Below are 23916 nucleotides of genomic sequence, written 5' to 3' on the forward strand. Positions count from 1 at the left end.
CAGATGATCCGCTATTTCGCGACCGTCGGTGCTGGCTTACTGCTTCCGAATTCAAAGACTATTATTAAGTCGAGTCCGTCACGTCCGTTGCTAATTTTGTTACGGCATTGAGCAGTGACGATCGATGGTGAATTGTCGTACTTGACTGCTATTAATAAACTATAGTTCACAAAACGCGCAGTTGGGGTCAGCCATTCAAATGACGTACGATTAACGGTAATCAATACTCGAGTGCGTGGAAATAGTTGCCAAGCACACATTATACACTCATGGTCCTTCTGTGCTTTACATCCGTCTTGTTGAAATGTAATCCGTTTGGATTATACATTTTCTGTTCCAACATTTCGTCAGATAACCCCGCCTCTGACCCACCCACTGTACGTACATTTCGCAGGCGATGTATAAAATTATAGATTATAAACCTACGACGGCAAGTACGACGTAACAAAAATAGAAGAAGTGTCTTAACTAAGCATGCTAAACGTGGCGGCAGACGGCTGCTTGCGTATTGAGGTGCTTTTCTCCGCCTGTGGGAATTCGGATATTATGATAGTTCATCCCACTTCCTAAATAAAATTTAAGCATTCCAACGCGGCCGATGTGTAAAGAACATAATACCGATGATAAAATACGGCGCAGGAAAGCGGATGCGACACAAATGGTGGGTCAATGAAGGGGCTTATATCACAAGAGAAATTATAACGAGAGATCTTTGCTCTCAGATGCCATTACGGTGATACACAATAATGACAAGTTTCATGACCGATCATGACGAGAACGCGTGGTATACCGCAAACAGCCCCAAGGTACAACTTCACAATGGCGCGTAAAAGACTTCGTTCCTGAGCGGCGGCCGGCTCCTTATATTTGTTCACAAAAGGAATATCAATAAGAGACACCTTCCACACGCCAGTTCTTTATATTTGTAATTAAATTGTATACACCTACATGCCTATATGTGAATGGGAACGGGATCAAAGGACTCTTTTGTTGGCGTTTTAAGAGTAGTGGTCAATTTACAGTACTACTCATCGATCGCTCCAACTCTTTCCCAGACTGCTCGAGCGTAACCGTCTCGCAGCAACCGTTGGAATCGCTGGCCGCGCGTAGCCAAAGTACTCTATATAATCACTGTATAGGAGAGTATGTCCGCATTATATTCGCAACGAATTTCAATCATTAACGTCCCATAACTACATTAGATATGTTTCGTAACTTACTTCAGCAGGAATTTTCTACCGAACACTCGGTGACCACGATATATTCGACAATTGCTATTGCAAAGCAGTAAATTTCTCATGTCCCATAATATAGAGCGCGTTATTGCCAATTAACAAATTTGGTTGCCCCTAAATATCCTAATTTTCGTTTTTCCGAGTTGTTTGGCACCACAATTTTAAGTTTGACATGTTGGCATTATATTTGCCCTTTCAGGTTTGTGGAACTGCGGCGCCGACTCCAACAGTATTACCAATTTACTTCGAAAATTATATGGCACGGTGACGGGTAAATGACTATCATATAACCATTAAACATATAATTAACGATGGCATGCAAAATTGCTTCATTGTGGCACAGCTCGAATTATTCACTATGCATGAAAGATTGCCTTCCTAAATATCCTTCCTTTTTTCATATTTTATCAGTTTGTATAAGATGAACTCTCTAATAACTACGGCAAGTTTTTTTTGCGCTAAAATCGAGAGAAAGTTGCACTTAATTTTGACAAAAGTTGCAGTAAAAAGTTGCATACATAATTCTTGTTGAATTAGTAGGATGTGAGATACTCGAAATGTTCTGTTGTATAACCTAGTTCCTGCAGAGCTGTCAAATATGTTTCTTTGCAATTTCCCGGTACGCAGCAAAAAAATTACACAATGCAGGAATAATTTCACCCCAAAAAGCCAAACAGCATGGCGATAACCCCCTACCCCTAAAACAAGTCAAGTAACTCAGCCCAAACCCCCTAACTCTGCAAACCTGACCCAAGGTGTTGCGGAAAAATCATTCTTGGTGACTTTAACAAAATCAATAGCGTGAATAAGGTGACCCAGGGAAATTGCAATTTTGCGCGGTCTCGCCTGGGCGTTCGTGAAATGGGAAACTACTCAAATTTAAACGACAGAATTACTAAAGCGATCTATTTACATATTAATCGAACGCGGTCGTGCTTTGGCAGAGGTAGTTGAGCTTCTTGCTTGCAAGCCATTGTGTCATAGATAACAAAGCGAGATGCAGCTAATCCATCATATACCTCTTTGTTATGGAAATCAAAGAGAATAGAACCATACTAGAAATAGTTTATAGCTTTTTTTAAATCACTACTTTACATTTCGACGCGATATTCGATAAAAGTTGCAGTAAAAGTTGGTTTGAAAAATAGAGAAAAGTTGCAAAAAGTTGCACCATAAAATCTCTCCAAACAGCTTAAAACATAATTCTACATAGATTCTGAGTATCTAGGAAGCTGTTGGAAGCTATAAAAAAATTTGCTAAAGTTGCAAAAACTTTCCCTAGTCATTATTAGTAATTTAAAGATGCCTTTGAAAGAAATTGTTTTCATGGTAAAGAAGTTAGAGTCGAAGTCAGGGTCATTTTCACAAACTCCGACTCCAGCCACTACAGTTTTCACGACTCCGACTCCATCAAGCGAAAATTAGCCAAACTCCGACCCCGACTCCACAGCCCTGGTTCTAAATACCCTAAACCTGCATAATACTGTGGTCATACACTAATGCCGTGCGGAATAAGCCAGATATATTTTGGGGAAGCAGTTGGCGTGGATTGAATCCCAAAATTCATATTTGTCTGACAAAATTTGTAATCACTAACAATTCACCCCAAATGCCAATGATTAGGGTGTGTTTTTTATGGTATGGGTGTATTTGGCTCATTCACACCCACTAGCCTAGGTATAAAGGACGAATTTAGTACCCCAGAGGTGTGAAGACTCAAAACACACCCTACACTAGGGTGTGAATTGTGAAAAACACCATTTTCGTTTACAGTGTACCACCATGAGAACATGTTTTCAGCACATTGTAGATGGGTAATACCGCGTGCTCCTATAGTCCTATGGAAATAGTATTAAAAACTTAAGGTAGTTCCCTCGAGTGCAACTGTGGGCCGGTCACGTTAGAGAATTGTGGAGTCTGTCTGCCTTGACTCAACCATCCTATACATAGAAAATATTGTATTCCCCCGCACCCATGCCCGAACTTTTTAGTGATCCAATTCTCGTCGTAATTGAACCGATAGAACTATTTCTACCTTATATTATATTAGGGATATGTAGAACAGCAATTTGGTCCTATTACAGCCAATCTGGTGCTATTTTGACAAAGATTTGGCACTAAGAGTTTCTCGATAGTTAGCGACGCTGGCCCGCCAACTCCCCGAAGGTGAAGGCCAGAAAACGAAGCGGCGGAATAATTGAGTCAACGGGTACACGGGTCACCAGGAAGCGAAATATCCCATGTGCTGTGTTGGTCTGTGTTCTATCCACCTGTGTGTTTGCATCTCATGTCTTGGACCAAACTACGACTTTTGTACCATTCGTTTTTCGTTTGCGGACACCAAAAAGGTCGATCGACCCCTCTCGTATTTTTAATGCATCACATTATCGCGAGTATTCAAAATGATGAGAATTTACTGAATGAATAATTGATGAACATATATTGGACCTCAACGTTACGCTGGAGTGTTTGTGTTTTGTTTGTAGCGGACTTTTGGCCGCTGCATTCCCTTACTGATTTTGATACGCGTGTGTGTGCTATGTATACTGCATTGGCTTCTGGAGTGCTGCAGCAGGATGCGGCCTATCAAATATGACCAAGGATTTTTTCAACGAACTCATTGAAGTGGGTAACCGTCATGGCATTTTGGATGGTTCCCAGCCATGCTCAATCTATATAACGGCCATCGCTTGTGTTGTTATATCTGGCTAAATTGCTTGCTTCATTTCGGTAGAACTACCGCTCGTACGTGCTCCGTGTAACCTTCAACTGCTTTGGCTGCTATCAATGACTAAACCGTCAAGGGACACCCCAAAATACACAACACATTCTTTCGATTCGAATTTATCATTGATCGGATCCCGACACTAACACCAAACTACGAATCACGCGACATCGAAAATAGAAATGCGAACTACGACCCAAGGTTTGATGAGATTGGAAGCTAATTAGGGGTTTGGATAGACATTGAAGCTGCTCACCAATAGAGACGAAATTAACTTCAATTTTGAAACCGACTCATTTGGCACATTTCGGTTAGTAGTCTTAATTACAAACCACAAAAACATACCATAAAAGGTATTTGTGCTATCACTATCCATTTTGGAAAGATATATAAAATTATGAGAAGGTATAGCCCAATGGTTGAGAGGAATTACGGTAAGCGACTATTGTGTGAATTCGTCGCGGCTGCTACGGTGTAATAGAAAGGGTGTCGGGGTGAATCGCCGTCTTCGTAAACAATTGTTTGCTCATCCGAAAGTGATACGATTTATGAGAGCGTGGCATGACAGCGTGACAAATCGACCACACACAATTGCTAATAGAAACACGACCATAGCCAGGGCCACACCAAGTGACACCGAGGATTGCAGAAAAAAGCAGTAAATCACAAAACGATTGATACATAACAGCAGGAATAATTGGCCGTGAGTATGGTTACAAGAGAAGCAATGCTACGCGAGCACCGCATGCATTTTACCATGTATGTATATTGCAAGGCTGGATTTGCTCTCTTAAATATGAGACTTATGGTATTTTCAAGAATCAATAGCATATGGGTTTAAACGCGCCATGATCAGCGAGGGATGGTCAGAGTACCCGGCTCGTGTCGAAAGAAATTCGGCCCGGCCCGAATACAACAACTTGAGAGACGCGATTCTAGAAATCCGATTCGAACTTGAACGTATACGATCCGAATTTCGAAGCCTCCCAATTTACCAATCCCTGCTGCAAGATTTGGCCGAATGAGATGAACAAAAAACTATCAAGCATAAGCATCGCGTCACCAAGTCAGACGTGTTAAGGAGTGACCACGCGGCCCATAGTGAGGGAATTTGGCATCTTTATCTATATTACACTTACGGGGAGGGCAAAAAACTTTCACGGATGCACCAACACATGTATGTACACAATCAAGTATTCTCATAAACCCGTTACTACCACGCATACGAAATTATATACAGGGATACACGATGAAAACGAAGAAAGCTCCGGAATTAACCGAAGAAATAAATAAGGAATCATAATAATAAAAAGAGAATAAGAATATGTACAGTCGTGTTCAAAACGTGGTAGCCGGCGAGTCGTTGATATGATATACGCGCGCGTTGGCGATTGATGTGTATTTTGAACTCGGGTTTCGGTAAAGTGACACGTTGAATTTTGTTCAGGTAGGAAGAATGGCGATTTGGAACAGAAAATGATGAACTTCTCGGGTAGGCGCGTACCTAGAGCTACCTCGATTTAACAGTACAGAAATGGATAATTACACTAAGGTACAATGTAGACGAAAATAATTGATTTAGCCTGATTTCCGTCATAGCATTGGTGCAAATCAGGCAAACAGCACTTTCTGTAACATAATTTTGGTTTTACACCCGTCCAATACTTGAAGACGAGTTAAATATACCAATTCTTATGGATATTCACCACAGGGGTTCTGTTCGTGTACCACCCCAAGTAGATACATAAAGGTGGTACAGCTTGTAAATAGGATGAATCTCCATAAGGATTGGTTTACTCGACTCTATCACCCTTTAGAATAGGTGTGAAAGCAAAAGTTGCAACCTGAAAGAGCCAATTGCCTGCTATCCACCTTGTGGCTGAAATCTGGTAAATACACATATTTCCCATTCATGTTTTACAGTATAGAGCACTTGTGCTATAAATACGAGCACCAGATTGTTGATTAGACCTAAGGACCAAAGGACTCTCTCCTGAATTTCGCCAGCGTCGCGGACAACGCAGAAACAGACTCATGTTGACTTCATCGCGCGGCGCAGATGACATCCGAAAACTTCTCAAACCGTAAACAGCAACTCGTTTCAAAGTAAACGCCAAGTATACATCCCGCAGCACGCTAAAAACATCGCCGGCTCGCGAAGCAGTCTAATTCGCTATTCACAAGTAACGATCCACTTAAACATCCAGTCCGAAGCAGTCTCCCGCGAGGGCGTTCGGGGTGCAGGACCCCAACGAGCCTGTCTTATATATTTCACTCCGTGACGGCCGATATACGCTACCCGCTTCGCTGCTGCGGCGGGCGGATTAATCCTTTCGGGCCACCCAGTCGTAAATGATAAGAATCACGCTGGCGATCATGAACGCGATGCCGAAAACCAACAGCACGAACGCCTGAAACAACACAGGAATTCAATTAGCGCGACGCCCCAAGACGAAAATACACGAATCTCATCCGTGTTGATTATAATCAATTATTAATCAATTGAATAGATGACTGGTGATGGTGATACTAAACTCGAATATTGCTTTTGTTTTAATCTCCATTTATAGGCTTCCAATGGTGCCGTTAACTCGTGATAAGGGGGACACGAAAGTCTTTGAGTTAATAAATTATATTGCAATGAATATATAGTATTGAAAGCAATATTAATTAAAATCAATTAATGGGGGTGGGCAGAATGATACCATCAGTTACACTTAGTAAATATATATCTTTTCCCGATAAATATGCGGTAATTCTCTGGGTTGATCTCTATACAAAAGTATCCGAGCACATACTATATGTTTTGTCTGCCATGATTAAAAACACATTCAAAGTTTCATAGTTTCAATGGTCGGAAAGTACTGTCGAAGCGTTAATTCTCGCTGATAAACTACCATCTCTGTCGAAATGGGTGTATGAGCTTCGGCTCGAATCACAGTACTAATCAATGAGCAATATACATATGCAATAATGCATCTTACATCTCACTCGCCGCATAAATAAGAAGAAACGCAATTTATCGGGCGATGAAGCGGGCGAATTCGTCCGGAAAGTACATTGGGAAGTACAACTTCACACAATCTGACATTCGATGTGTGTGTGTGTGTGTGTGACGTCACAGGGAGGAGGGAAACCGCCATTCAACGCCCCGGCCGTGCCTGCGTTAAGCACTTTATACTCCATCCAATCCCAGCATTGTATTATTTATAGTAACGGAACTTCTTTGAATGAGCTGCGATTGTAGTGTACAGTAGCGACCACACTACTGTTTTTATTATGTCATCAAAAACAATACAAAGCTCCAGGCCCGGCGAAATACAATAGCTATTATAGCACCAGTCACCGCGCGATGCTCTGCCCAGTTGCATTCACAAGTCAGCAGTATACACGGAGTCGACAATATGCACTGAAGGCGAACTTAGCTTATATCGTATATAAACGTACATGACGCATACTATTTCCTCGACAAAATTATAGTTTACATCAGCTTCTCGGTCGGGCCTCGCGAGCCAGTCACGCTGGCAAAGCTTTCGAATAAACCCGACCGCCACAATCGGCGCTAAACAAATCAGCGCACGATTACCAGGTGTTGTCAAATCAATCAGCTTTCCTACTCTGGAATTAAAGCTTACCAAAGATGTGTCAAAACTACTAAGATAATGGAAAATGTCTGGAAAATTAACTAAAGTAAGCAGTCCGAAAAGGTAGATTTGGTCGAGAGATAGAATACTTTTAGCAGTAGATCGTAGGTGGCAAATTTCGAAATTGCAAGACGAATCTTCTCAACTAGCGCAAAATGAATAATAAACCTACAAAAAGAGGAAAACCTACAAAAAGAGGAATTCTCGTGACACAAAAGCTATTTGGCCCGCCTGTCACGATAATGTAGGGTTACCATACGTCCTGTTAAGAGGATTCGTCTTTTGTCCTCGGAGGACGCCTAAAAGTCCTCTATTTCCAGAAAAGTATTAAAATGCTCCAACTCGACGCAGCGAACGTGAGAGTTGGCAAGACAATCAACGAAAAATACGGCGCGACGGTTAATTCAGGAGTACAGACGGGAAAGATGACCTTTTTTTATTTATTTTTTTAGTCAACACCACACAGTATCGTAAAGGAGCGGGTAATTCGGGGTCGAGTCAAAGTGATGATCTTTTTTTTAGTCAACACATTGATCGAGAAATTTTCAAAATCACCAGTTTTCTTTTCCGGTACTAGATCTTTTAGAATTTTTGAAAAGTGTCGATTTTTTCGGATCTCAAAATGTGGTAGCCCTACGTGACGCACACTTATCCAAAAATTACGAATTTCTACTTTACATAATCCAAAATCCACTTGAGTAGTATAGTACAATAGGGATGGAATAGCAGCAGGTTTATTAGCAGCAATTTTATCAGTTCAATACACCACAAAAATGCGATACAATGAAAAGATAGGAAGGTGTACTGTACGTGTACACCGGCTCATACAGCCTAGCAGCGCATGAACTACATACTTTAGTATGTATTAGCATGATAAACTTACTCGACTACTCGAAAAAAACTAGAAATGCTTGATTACTGACCAATTGCCTCGGCCAATTACTAACAAATATGTCCGGGAAGCACTTACTTTTATCCTCGACATTCGGCTAACTTTGTCGCGGTCCGCCAGCTTCAGGAAGAACACGCAAGGTAGAATTATCAGCAGACTGGTGGATGACGTGGCACCTGATAATTTCAAGGTAATTTCACGCACACGAAACCCACGTAGCGATTTGGCCCGACTCAATTGCATTGCGGTTCGCCCGTAATCGTGAAGGATTCGATATTTGATTACAGGCCGCGCGGCGAGGAATTCGATAATCACGGAACCGCAGACGGGGGCGGATCCGGACCGAAAATATGGGCGGGGCAAATATTTTGTCGATAGCGACGGGTGTCTTGGCACGTCGCCAACAAGCGACGTCACAATGTCAAAAAGCGCGATTTCGAGCATTGTGACAATATAGAATGTAAACATTCTATAGTGACAACATTCAGACGCAGATTTGGACACCTTGTAGTCGAATTAGCCAAATTGGGGCGAAGTGCCAGTAATGTTGATGAATGAATGATACTGCTAAGAATGAAGTACTGAAAGCAATATAGGCAATTAGGCATACGTGTTGACCAGTCAATTATGCGAAAAGGCCCCGTGTATAGATGTGCCAATAAGGGGCCAGTCACGGCCCTGTCTACGCCTGGTTATAACTTATAAGGCACAAACAATGAATCCAACCAAGCAGGGGAGCGATATGTAACAATCAAGAACAGTCTAAGACCTCCCCAGACACGCCCTTTGTGAGCTAGGCGAATGCACGATGACTCAACAACATTCTAACTCGATTATCTTTCTCTTACAACGAATCCAAGACGTCGGAGCGACGGAGAGCAATTTAGCGCCGAAATTCGGCCAGTCAACATCCCGATATTGACATTAACTCATAAAACGCGGGCGTACCGGTTCATAAAAAGGGGCGTTGCTACTACCGACAGAGTGCAATCAACTACTTTGCCGTCCTTTGAAAGAGCTGACGGCTCTCCGCCGTGCCGCGGTTTATTCAACTTAACAACCGCGCGACCTTAAGGGCGGTCGATAGGCGAGCGTGTCATCGATAAACACATCGAATGAAACTCAATTGGCAAAACTAATCCCACAAGGTTCCTATCAGGTTCAAAGAAACCGGTTTAATCTGCGGCGGGCGTGACGAAGGCGTGTAGTGTAGACCGTACAGTACGTGTACTTCAGAGAACTACGATGAGAGTCTCTGCGACCGTAACAGCCACGAAACTCGGCTAATCGCTGTCGGCTTTCGGTTGCTTATAATAGACTGGGAAGAATCCCGTTCCGTTACCTGCCAGCCCGAAGATATCTCGGATGTTCGGAATGCACACCACCAGCACGACGGTCAGCGTGAGCAGGCCAGCCATCACGGCGAGGTGACGGAACCATTTGAAGACTTGTGGGTCCGGGAAGAATGTTGTGATGATCGTCTTGCGGCACTGTAACAGAGTGGAGTTGGTCATTCTCCAAACGGGAAGTGAAAGCGAAACCAATTGCTGCATGACTGACAATAAGGGTTTCGTCGATACAATGCGGACAACGCATCACTTCATTTTATAGGGTGAATGGAAAAGGTTTCATTCATGTCCTTGGCATTGATTGCATTATCACAAATCGGGTTTGATAGTGTCGGTAAGAACTTTCATCCTAGCAAGTTTTTTCAGGTCGAAGTCTCAACTATGTCGGGTTCATAGCATGTTTGGGCTTCGCGAAGCAACCACTGTCACCCCAGCAGCAGCAATTCAAACCAGAGACGGATCATTTTCCGGATATGGGTTCATATCAGTAAAAATTGAGTTGCAGCAAACGCGGCGACAATGATGTTCACGCTTGGGCCTTGTCTGTAAGTTTGCACAACTACCTCGAAACAACAAGTGCTCTTCTAAATTGAACGAAATTTGAAACTCAAGTAACTCACTACCATATATCTACGGAATACCCAACAATTATTATCCACCACTTTCCGACTGTAGCAATGCGATATCTGATCAGCAGACGAGACATGTTCCGAGAAACATCGGTAACTCAACATTTTGTGTCAAAATTTTGGTTAATGCTTTTCAAAATCCGGTATATACATCCATACGCCCGACACACACACAACACACTAATTCCCGTGTTAATAACGATGACGCTATGTACAAAGATGCACCACGGTAGTATCGATATGACACCACACTTCCCATCCCAGCAACAACGCCAACCTAGAATAACATATCGATGTATAGGAACACAGTCATGAGCATCAGCTCTATTGGGAGGTCTACCAACACAAAACAATCACGAAATACAACACACTAATGTCAACATCTTGATGACCTATCGAAGGAGATTCTATCATCAATTCAGTTGAGCGTTAGTGAACTGCATGTGTGAACTGGTCTGTCGAAGGTTCAGAGACCAAATTATATTGGATTGGTCCCGCGTAACATTTTCATCATTGATGAAATGGCGTTAAATCGCTTCAAGTGTCGAGAGCAATGATACGGAATTCAGATCCAGATTTATTATTCATCGCACCGTGCTTAAATTTAAACCCGATTTAGAATACTAATTACTAATTAGTAATTACATTACTTAGTAGATCGTCCCCATCATCGGTCACGGTCATGTGAAGAAAGATATCCACCATTGTCCATCTCTATCGAAAAATCATCCTATATTTAGGAGGAAGCATAAATATTGGTTTGATCATTAAGAATAGTAACCGTCGTGTATCATGGGATTGCGATCGTGACTAACAATTAACGTGATGATGCCTCTCAAAAGCTAAAAACTCCTTGGCGGCATGGCGAATACAAAAATACGCCATGATTGGAAGAGGTTCTCGGAGGTACAGGACTTAAATATTCAATTGAATAAGGTATTCATATTAAAATAAGCCCGATGATTTTCGACTGACACTACACTACTAGTTGCTGACGAGGATCAGCGACAAATAGTAGGATTTCTTTCAATATCAATATATTATTCAATTGTACATCATGATTCGTAAATACCAAAGGCGATTATCAGACGTGTATCACATCGTAGAGAGTATATTTTCGTTTACTGACACTATTCATCAATATTCCCTGATGTACACGAAAACATGACCGCGCTACATCTCTGGGAACCGTTAGCACGCGCACTTTCCAATCAACCAAAGCCCAAACATAGATAAAATCATTTTGTATTTGCCGTGACCTCAATGAACAATCTAAGATAGAGTGTGCGGTGCGTACATGAAAATCAAACAGGCCGCCATCTGACTACAGATCTGAGTACTAACAGATGAATACACGTCAGAGGCTGCTCTGCATCCGGCTTCCACGAAAATAGGTTACCCGCCCCTGTCCCACCCAGTATCAGTACAGCTTCACTGTGTAAAGTGTATATACAGCACAACGACAGCTACACTGTCACAAAATGAAAACATGATATGTGGCCTACTACCAGACCCGCGAACTGCCGCGCTTCGCGTTGCCGGAAGATAAACTTCCCCCAGAGCCTGATAATAGTAACACATAACAGTTTTAACGGCAGATTTGTCAGCAACTATAGTAGGTGGATATCATAACTTCCAAATATACATGTAAAGATTATATCAACGCTCAATGAACCGCCGAATTCCGCTTAATACAGTTACAAAGTTCAACCTGCGATACCCGTCAAACCGGTTTCAACCTAATCTTGTGCATTCCTGTTACCGCTATCGCGAAATCCGTGTATACAAGGATCTTACCGGGTAGTGAAGCAAAGGCGTTGACAGTGTTACGCATATGAGCACCATGATTCTTGATAATATAATCAGAGGGTCAGTGGGTATAGCATCGCTGTACGTCAACAGCAGTTCGGATTTGACCTTGTCTGTAATGAAACATGATTTTTTTTTCGAGAACGATAAATTTCAGCCGTTACCGCGATACTCACTGTAAAACGTGAAATATCCGAAGCTCGCGCTGAGCGTGTAAATAAAAAAGACCAGCGAAATTGACACCCCGGCTACCTTTTGCATTTTTTTCGTGGAGGGCCTGAGAGCAGGTAAAATATTTACTGCAACCGCGTTTTATGGTAAGTTGGAGTATATATACTAACCTTCTCAATTCTTGATAAATAGGAAGCATAGACGCGTGGCACATGAAAGCGAAAATCATTGTCGGAACGGCGTAGGCGCTCTGTGAGACAAGATATCGTTTTAGAACGGATATCACCGTGGACATGTGGGCCGGGTTTGTGTCACACTACGTGAATTGCCTTTCCGGGCTCCAGCGGCGGCACCGCGTAGATATTGATCCGCGCATGAATATTTCACTACGAGTTACTCTAGCATTCTACGTGAGCAGAAGTCCTCATGTTGAATGCATCATTCCAGTAATGACTGATAAATCGATCGGGCGATACCCGCTAATCAATAGAATGGGGTGGGGGCATTGGACAACTGTACACGCCGTGTCACAGAAGCATTAGTAACATAGATGGGAAACTCTATAATGACGTCACAATGTCGATGACTTCACGTACTAATTGTACTTCAGAATAACGCGAAACAATAACTTCATATTGTTAATTTATTCGCTAAAAGCTTTTCGACTGACCCTCATCAGTAGCGAAACGTCAGTGATAGGGTGAATCAAATTCGAAATGTAAGAACTATTTTGTCTGTATGACGTAATAATAACAAAAACAAACAACTAGTAGACGGGAAGATACGGTAGTAACGGTACAAAACAAACGTTAACGAGTACATATTCGGTTATAAATAACCGAAAACACAACACATAACATTAATGAAATATTCCAAGAGTGTAGAGGCGTTCCTTCGTTCCTTCGTGAAGGTCTGGTTCTAATCCAGGCGATTTTCGATTGCAATGGTCATTTACACCATCCCATTTACACCACCCATTTTCTTATTATGATTCCCCATTTGGCGACTTGTAGCATATATATGTGTAAGGTTTATTGAATTGGAACCGTGTCAATAAAAAGTTACACTGTAGTAAGCGAAGAAATGAATCGTCCTGCAAGACTTGAATAAGGCACGTAATAAAATATTCATCGCAATATAGCAATAACATTTATTCTTCTAAGCTTTCCGGTCCACTATTGCCAGGAAGTATCGTCAATATAAATGCAATAAATCGAACAGCTACAGATAATTGAAATGTTCTAATGGTGTCGTATAGTCGTAATACTACAATTGTCCTTGAAATATTCTAGTTCTAGTATATTTGTTTTATATACTACGTTTATGTTGAAGGTGTACTTTCTGGAGAGAGCCAATCAAAGACCTTCCAAGCATAAATGTTATTGCGCTGAGCGCTGCAGTAAAATATAAAAACTGGCTAAACTGCACCGTCACGCGCCATTGCCCATTATAAATCGTGCGTGCCATCACTATTTACGTACCTTGCTGGTAACCCGCGCTAACTCGGCTTTGCAAACTTGCGGTTCCTCTTCCGTGATATTGCTAAGTATTTCTGTCGTCTTATTATGCAGTGCACTGAACGGGCAGGGGATAACGAATTTCTCGTAGACAACAGTGAAGGTAAACAGAAGCATACAAAACATGCCGAACGCGCTGGAGTACCCAAGAAACCCTGTGTAGCAAAAGTTAATATTGCGTCATCAACCTACAAGAAGAAAAACTATAGTGGGATACATACGGATGTCTTTCAACGAAGCGAGGGGTACAATCACGAACAGGACCACGACTAACATCAGGAACCAGCCTTGCATAAACCAAGGATCCATAGCTTCATCGTGTTCCCCCGATCTGAATAGGATTAATTGATCAGGGACTGTGGTCATGCACTACATGATTGCCTAACAAGTCCCGTGATCTCATTGAAAAACTTACAAGACGGACGTTGAATTGGCCAATACTCGCACCAGTTCGGGCATTTCTTTCTTGATAATGAACACATAGCTTACCATCGCTGGAAAATAAACGGCAACAGTTGTTCTCGGAAGCTATCGATTTTATTTACTGTGTCTCCTCGTTGGAGTGTGACGGTCACGGTCGCGTTGTAAACGTGTCAACGACGCTTGTTTACAACGCAGCCCACGTCACATATTCACTCGCCAAGATCGGGGACATCTCAGAGGATAGGCCATTGAGCTGGATGATCAGTATGTCACATATGGCATGTAATTTAAACTTAACACAATATGGTCAAAGTCATGATATTTAATCAATATCCTATCACAATATTGCTTATCCATCGTATTAATATCGGGTCATGGAAATCCGACTGTTATTGATATTTTTAGGTATGGAAATCGATGATCTGTTGTATTAAACTGATTGGGAATTTCTGACGCGGAAAGATATACGCCGCCCGTTGCGATGATGGTAGTTTCCATGGGGGCCCTGCACAAAAATACTAGTACAGTTTCGATTCAATAATAGTGGCGGGTTGGATGATGTCATTTACCCAACTCGAAATGTGGATCTAACGTTTTCGGTCACAATCGGGAATTTGTAGCGAAAATACAATCTGTGCTTGCAAAGTCGATCATTTGATGACACATGTCAAGACAATAAAGAAGCCGAGTCCTCGTTGTGGGCCTATTTTATCGTACATGCCATACATAATCACGACATTTGCTACTTATGTATAGAATAGGTATTTCCGAGCATCCAGTTATATTCGCAAAATCGAGCGCTTCTCAATCTTGTAAGTGAATGACGCTACCAAATCGGAACTACGTTAGTATTGTATTACTGGATTTCTGATAACAAGAGATTAAGGTACGATGTAACCCACCTCCTAGACAATGGAAGACTATCATTATACTGGTGAGAATCTTTCCAGGACGACCATATGATCTCACGGCGAGCCCTTCGTAGGACTTCTCTCCCGAGTGCTTGCTCGTAATCAGCAACAGGTTAATGGTGTAACCAGCAAGGAAAGCTGTGATTAGCAGCAGCACGCTGAAAATTCAAATGGGATCCGTAAACTCCCTTGTAATCATTTATGTAGCATGGTAAGATGTCGGATTGAATACTAACATGAATATCAGAGGTGGTGACTGATGTATGAGTTACTCAGCATCGCCTTATGTTTTTCTAAACATGGTTCTATTTCATCTTGGGTAAGCCACATAAAATGGCTGACACTGATATCTGTCCCAGTTCAGATAACACTGGATGAAATAGCCTCTCAGAATCAAGGATATCGTGGAAATACAACGAAAGTAGCACCGCAACATATCAGATAAATGGCAGGTTATCACGCTTCGTGAAAGTAGGCCGCATGATCGCACAAAAAAGCCTCCCCTTCCAGAACTGGTGCAACATGTTATCTTGAATCAACCCAACATTTTATTGAAACCAACAGAGATAAGTTCCGGAAAATCATTCAAACTCCTTATTAATTCAGATAAAAGAGGAACGGCCGAATGTAGATAAATTCAAACAGTGACTCACTCGTCACCGGTAAGACCTCAATGAGTTCGCGATAAGATAATACTCACTAGAACAAGATAACGCCGAGGTTGTTCATGGTGTCGGCCAAACCGAGGATGCCACTCCCCAAAATAGCATTCATCAAATTGAAAACAGACAGGCAGAATGATCTTATGTCCTGAAAAGAATTGAATAACACAGATAAATTCAACTAAGTTTCGAGATAAATAGCTACTGTAATTCAATAACTGATGTAACACAATGGCTTTGATGCAGTGTTGGGATCAAGTCACTACCTTCGAGTCACGAGTCATCTCAAGTCATTGCACATTTTGACTCGAGTCAAGTCAAGTCAATCGATTTTCGAAGGTGACTCGAGTCAAGTAGTCAAGTCAAGTCACTCGTTTTTTGGAGGTGACTCGAGTCAAGTCAAGTCAAGTCACGAGTCAAGTCACAATTCAAGTCAATTTGAATTTTCGTCGCATGAGTGATGATTCAAAGTCATTACATTTTGCTCGCTGCGTGAAGTACATATTAATTGGCTATTTATCCGGAATGAAATAACAAATTTGAAGCTGAATACATGTCAAAAGGTGTTGTGTCACTCATGCATATGTAGAACTGGTAATAAAATACGTGAGTATCTGTATAGCTCCATGCTTCAGTCTGTTATTAATATCCAAAATTGACGATCGAATTCGACGCCTCGGGAAGTTGAAACAAATGGATATCGTACATTACACTATTACCCATCCATCTACACATCCGTAAGCTTATAAACGCATAAACTATATTCGTTCGATTTAAATCACGCAATAAAGTTGGTAAAGGTGAGCCGTCTAAGAATTAGAGATGCGTTGCTAATAGAATTAGATTAATCTACTATTACTACAACGTAGCCTGTGATAATTTCGATTGCGGTCAATTTATTTGTGATGTAACAATGGAGGATCAGTGAAACGTACAATCAGTGAATGAGTGGTTATTCTAACAAGTGACATCGGCGTATCGCAAACAATCCGAACATATACAAGACACAGATACTTGATCGAGCCAGTTAACTTGATGACTTGAAATTGACTCGTGAATTTTGCTCCGAGTCACGAGTCAATCCACATTTTTGAAGCGCCGAGTCAAGTCAAGTCAAGTCATTTTGGCAAAGTGACTCGAGTCAAGTCAAGTCATACGAAAAAGTTGACTCGAGTCTGACTCGAGTCAAGTCATGACTCGAGTCATCCCAACACTGCTTTGATGCATGTGGTTTAGGGATCACAAAACACAGTTTTCGTATCACAAAAGATGCGTTAACCAGGACGTTACCCTAACCTGACACTGACGTTTTGTGTGACACAGGCATATCTATATCTCTTGTTTATTATTGATATGTGAACGGCGTCGAGGTACTGATACAGATTCAATGTGTTCGTGTCTCCAACCGGGTAAAAAATTCCCTTGAGGGCATAACTTGAGAACAGCAATTCATACTCTCGTAGCATAGTAACGTCACAAGGGCTAACGAAGGTTAGTAATTCGTAATCCGTAAAAGTTAGCGTGTTCTGACCGGGATGGCATGGATTCCCAACGGACTGGTGGAATCATTATGTCTAAGACATACCTTCTTTCTGTCTTTTTCACCAACAACATAAACTTCACCATCCTTCTCCTTCGTATATCCGGCTGTCAAAGGCTCCTGAGAGTCGACCGGACCGTCTTCCAATTCAAAGGTTTCCTCTGTGGCATCACCCATAGTATTGGTTACCTTATCGGAGAGCTGTCGCTACGCTATATATTCTGTTAGCGAAAACGTATCAATTTTAAATTCCTTGACGGACCGGAATCAGACAACATTCCTGTCATAGTTCAAATCCGGTGCTAAGTAGCACTGTAACATTACATACAGCAATTCACCGTATGCAGTCATGCGATGCTTCATGAGGATATACTGAACCGGTATGAATGCTGATAACAGCTGGGCTGATGGGCTGCTTGATGAATACATGTAAGTTAGTTATATAACTCGATCTGCAGTTTAGATCGCTACATGGCGATGTTTGTAAAAACCGATTACATGGTATTTAGAAATATGCTTATAAAATCCTGTAATTATTCTTGTTCTTTTTTATCTATAGTGTCCCGCTCCGGTCATTTTAATTCACTACCGGATTTTACAAAACGCGCCGAAGCTAGTCACATCACGAAGCATGGCGACTCGCTAAGCCACGTGGTCGAATCGCCCTTTCGTCTGTCTCGGTCTACTATTTAATTCACAGTTCTGCGAGACTGTCCGTGACAATACAGATTCAGTCACGTTGCAGAAGTAGACAGTTATACCTACCACACTGGTATTGGTTGTAAAAAATCGATGCTGAATTCGTATATTTCAATAATTGGTATGCATTATAAAAACCTCATGCTCACTACAGTAACGTCTCAATCAAGACACTTCCCAATCCCTATACCACGATGATTAACGTTTCAGGTATTTAGTGACGTCGGCCTGATCCTAAATATCACTGTCGAGTGTCGGCTGTATGCGAATATCCTACCAGCTTCATTACAGTTGTCAGCTATGACATCTTTCGCGAACACTCGCATACAGGATATTGCATATCGCTCGAGCTTCACTTCACCAAGTTGGAAATGGCTTCCGATGTTGGAGACGCGTACGGAGATTGAACCCATTACGCCCTCCACGCTTCGCTAGACTTCTTCGACGAGAACTTCTCTTGTCTGCGCGAAGAATGCCAACGTATTTTCAGATCATTTCACTTAACCGACGAACAAGAACGAGACTCTACTATTTCGGCATTTCGTCACGTACGAAATAGCTTTTACCGAAACGAAAAATCGTCTAACCACCGCGAATCAAAGCAATCCGATCATACAAAAACTACCAAACCAGCACATTTGTTTCACTTTACAGACGGACACGTAATCGAATAGAGAAAGGGTTATGGCGAAGATGTTTTTTGACTATTCTGTCTCAGTTGTATTAGTTATTTTAAAGGACTTTTTAATTTTTTTTCAAGTTGCATAATTATGCCATAATTGTGTAAATACTTTCCAAAAACATGTTGTATGATCCTACGGACGACGATTGCCACGCGATATAGCCGACGTATACGATATGGGATGGTTGGGACCCTCGAAATAGTCGGTTTAACAGCTACAGTACGTAGTATTGACTCATTTCTGCACTGCAGTCTCGAAACTGTAATATTTATAGCTCGTGTATCCTTGTTGAAATTTTTTCTCTGCTTTTCTTGTAGTTTTGTATACTTATTGTCATTTGTTATGTGCCATTGATTGAAATGTGTATACTCCTTCAGGTGGCGACTGTGTACTAAGGCCTTGCGGCCCCTCGTCGTCATCCTGGTCCGTACCGGATTTTCACTGGTGTGACAAATAAATGATTGATTGATTGATTGAGATGTAGATCATTGGTACGGAATGAATGTTCTGATGATGATGATGACGATGACCGTCGACGATGTAGTCCTGGTTAAAGATATTTTTCCTCCGTATATGACAGGGGTTGGGAGCCTATTTCGTCAAAGGAGCTATATTTACCCTACATTTTCAATGGTGAATATCAATCCATAATGACGTCACAATTGAATATACATGACGTCATGGCTTAAAAACACATTAAAAGACACGTTTAAACATGTTTGTTTTAAATTGACTTTTGTTTTAAACACAACCCTATGCCTACCACCACTAAACAATACTGATGGCATGTTGATACTTTTCCTTGCCCCATGTACACCAAACCAGGCCAATGAGTCGCTGGCTAGATTCTGGCCGAGGCCGGATCTAGAATTCCTACCCAAGAGTTGTAGGTTTATCTATATTCCACATAACCACCCGTTATAGATGCGTATGCGTAGTGTCTTACAAAAGCTTAAAACCAAAGTGCGCCATGCTAGAAGTCGGCAGCTCATGAACACACAACAAGAATATCAGTCAGATCAAAAATGGCCATTGATATCGACAACCATGCATCCTTCAACAGAAAAACAGCTACAGAGTCTTCTTAGACTGATCTCCGGGAGAGTGGAAATATTTTGTAAGCACCCTTCATTACTCACCTGGCGATACAGTTCGCAGGTTATGTACACAGTATGAAAATTCCACCCGGCCACTGCATGCAAATTTTATTCTCAATACCTGTCAATGCTATACTATAGTCACATCCGACCACTGGAGGCGAGCATCCACCACACGACTGCATTCTGGACGACTTCTGGACAACTAGATTCGGCGTCAGAGGCTGTGATTGGAAATCCCTCCACGCATTTTGCGGGCATGTTACTACTGGGTAGATCAATAAAATCGATCATCCCCGCGACCTGAAGGGTTTCCAGGACACGGATATAGACACATATCCCCATAAGTGGTTGAGATGATGACCATCGACATCTATCAATCCATCCTCGTGAATACAAAAATGTTTTGACAACGCATATAATCTGTTACTGCTCAGCTACTTATCGCATCCTATGCTCGTTCTGACATTCGTCGCTAGTACCCCAACACTTGTATATTGGAATGTATCCAAATAACTACCAGCAAAGCCCTCATTTGTTGTGTCTACAGAATCCAATCAAATCAGGGCGTTTCAGAGGAGGAGGCAACTTCGTGATTGGTGTACACGCGATCAAGTCCTATTCCGAACCAATTGTAACCATCCCTTTCAGAGGTGGGGATTTCGCACACAATGCGTATCTGCATAACAGATGTTCATTCTGTAATTATAGACTGCCCATAGGAGATTCCCTTGCTCATTCCACGAATTGATAGTGTATTTTGGTGTATCAAGAGGACAAACCTTGGAAGTTGAAATCAACTCGGCTATTGGCTTACATGATGTTATGTTAAAGGGCATAACATTTCCTTATTAGAGTATGTACTCAACAGACATCCAATCAAAGCTACAAAGTACAAACACAAGGTTAACATGTCAATTAGTACTCAGATAAGAAATTCGTGAGATCTCTCAGTGACGCCCAATTGTGATCGGCAAATCTTGTTGAAGCTGGCAGCAAAGAAGCCGACATTCCTGTATAAGGTATAGCCTTTACTTGATTACTGTGTCTTTTACGCTTTCGCCGGGCTCACAAATGTGCAAGCTCATGTATTCATTCATTGATTCACTGTAACTGACGAAAACCACGATGAGAAACTAAGACAAGCGTTTCGACTTCTTCCCGCCGTGCCATAGCCTATGCCCTATGGTTATATTGAGAGATAAATTGAAAATTGTACACGTGAATGGATGAACCATGACTGCGACATTTGTATGTATGTATTGCAATACATTTACCTAAAGTAGCGGCGTTATGATCAAAGAGACTAAAATGAAGACATCTTGTTAATTCTAAGAGTAGGTTTAGTTTTCTGCTATTTCACAATTTCGATGCAGAGGCACCGAAGTTCAGGTAGCTGTTGGTACATTCTTATATTTACTGACAGCTGGGGATATCAGAAAACATTGTTTAGTTACAAAAAATAGCAACACGCGGAAATTCCTTTATCCTGATATCTAACCCCGTCTCACAACTCTATAATTCACACCCGAAGGCGGCCACATAACGCTTTCATACACGAATGTCAACCTGTACGCTTCAGTGGATCGCTATGAGAAAAGTTCAATGTTCAGATCAACTATTCCAGAAGAAAAATGTCAGTATTCCATGGGTGGTTATCACGTGATTAAATTGCCGCGTCACTACCGAAGAAAGAATGTCTCGCTGCGTAACTACGATCATTTGAAGTAAAACATTCTTCGGGGTATCCAAGGCACGCCATGATATGAAAGGCCCCCTTTGTCAGGTACAAATATACCACGTTCTGGGATATTAAACACAAGAAATTGAAGGTATATGAAAACTTTCACGAAGAAACCAGAGAAATTGCTGTATAGGTCAATAATTGAGTCACAACTTGACTACACCAGCGGATATGATGCTTCACGACACTCAGCCGTTTATACCGCTCAGCAAAAACGGCTTCATTTCCGATGATATTTCCCGAAATATATTATGCATAGCCGTATGGCTAAAAATTGTGAGCTACATGCTACAAATGCTGATGGTGGTTCTAGTTACGCATACCGCCACTATATTATCCGGTCATTCATTACCCGCATGCGTACCGGCAAGGGATGCAGTGATTTCCTCACGATTGTTGAATATTACATAACCTATATGCCACCATAGCTAACATGATATACTTGATTGTGTGCTCTGAAATATTGCGCGTGTACAATTTGAAGTATTGGTCTTTTAGTAAGTTAGTTAGTCAGTCAGTCTGTTGACATGTCATGCTTTCAGATAGCACGAATTGATTGCGCCGCTTTCCTCGACCCCTCTGGTTCACACACATCAAAACGCCAATTGAAGCTACAGAAGTATTAAGACACTATCGATTACGACCGCTGTGGTTCTATTTCCTGGAGGCAAAATCTGTAGTTGCGCATGTACCACTCTGTGCGTTACTTGATCGAAATACTGGCGTGCTGGAGAGCAATCCCATGAATATAGCCCGACAAAGGGGAGAAAAGATCGATTGTTATCCTACAGTTCGTCCCAACCCGCTGTATGTATGCCTGGTTTTAGCAAAGGCAGATATCCGTAAAGTATACACCTCTACTGAAGTACTCACGACTCATGACTCCATTGAAGCATCTTTCCTGTTCTGTAACGTAGAACAGACCGTCAAATGTGCCCGCGTAAAACTAATCATATAACCAGTAAGTGATCGTCAGTAGCGCGCCGTATTTAACGTGCGCTTCATCAACGTTGCAAGAACTATTCCTGCTTTCATCAGCTATAAGCGAGTGTTCAAGTGGGCTTCACGAGTACGCATACCCCACTTCAACCTATTATCTCTCTCTCTGTGTGTCCCTCAAAGTAACTGCGATCTGGAGACACTCCCATCGGTCGTAGGTTGCGTCAGCTAGCACGCTGTTTGGTGACTCACAGATCAATGAATGCGAAAGGAAGTGGCGTGGTGAGGGATCGCCCTCTATTTTTTTTTCTCAATGATCTCTATTCCAAAATGTATATTGAAAAAACCGCGCTTTTCGGGAACTGCACTTTGAGAGGGCCGAAGAATCTTGCGCTCCCTGCTGGTTGCTAATTTGTAATCGATCCCGCACGCTAAAGATAAGCCGAAAAAGAACGCAGTTAAATCCAACATACTATCTTGTATGAACGGTAATGAATATCTAAACTGTAGTTGAAGACGTCATTACTTGTATATTCTGGATCAATCACAGCACACGGATAATGTATGTGTTAAGTCATGCTCATACCGCGATGCGGAAGAGCCGTTGCGAAACAGAAATAGACTCATTGACGAGGACTATATTCATGGCGAGAACCGAGTAAAATTGCTTCGCACTGAATTGACCCGCCGCCAGGCTATTTCGCATTTTCCTAGTTTCAAGGATGTAAAGTCGATAAATCGCCGTAGTCCAGTGCCCTTCTTAATCACCTTAACTTGTAAGTCATTGGTGGTAACATTACACACGACTCTCTCAAAAATGACCTACTTTTCCACTCTAAAGCAAATAAAGATTCAACCGTTCAGTCGACAGTCTTCTCACATCTGTCAGACGTTGCAGGAACGCCTACGATACACCCCGGAACCGGCTCTTTTTTCAAACGCTCTAACAAACGGTTTGTTTCGGCCTCTACCTTACTACGCCTCAAGCGGAGGAAACGAGATGAGATATCCAGTTTTTGTTCAGTTCATAAATCTAGGTATACGGATGAAATATTTAAAAATACCAGCGTTTCAAACTTTCTGCAACCTGGTACGTTGACTACGCCGATGTTTGGCCACGCATAGTAGTAGAATGCTTCCTATTACTAGCCACGGCGACGTCAATGAAGTCGCTCAACGCATTGAAATAGTTTCCTGAGATACCATGAAGCTATGTTTGAAAGCACCCAAGGGAATGCAATGATACA

General features: G+C 41.9%; 1 protein-coding gene across 1 annotated transcript; it reads right to left on the bottom strand.

Moving 5' to 3' along the window:
- Positions 1–4063: 4063 nt before the first annotated feature.
- On the bottom strand, positions 4064–21143 carry LOC145443340 (putative sodium-coupled neutral amino acid transporter 6). The gene is made up of 12 exons (XM_080321323.1): positions 17553–21143; positions 16006–16115; positions 15297–15463; positions 14387–14465; positions 14193–14302; positions 13936–14126; positions 12625–12704; positions 12460–12560; positions 12272–12396; positions 9839–9986; positions 8575–8672; positions 4064–6371 (listed from the first exon to the last, which is right to left on the bottom strand). Exons 1-12 carry the CDS (start codon positions 17682–17684, stop codon positions 6285–6287), a joined length of 1428 nt encoding a protein of 475 aa, XP_080177449.1. The 5' UTR covers positions 17685–21143; the 3' UTR covers positions 4064–6284.
- Positions 21144–23916: the final 2773 nt, after the last annotated feature.

The sequence above is a fragment of the Botryllus schlosseri genome, chromosome 7 (genome assembly GCF_051294905.1).
Source record: "Botryllus schlosseri isolate E-star chromosome 7, Bs_hap1, whole genome shotgun sequence".
In the NCBI taxonomy this organism is placed as follows: Eukaryota; Metazoa; Chordata; class Ascidiacea; order Stolidobranchia; family Styelidae; genus Botryllus; species Botryllus schlosseri.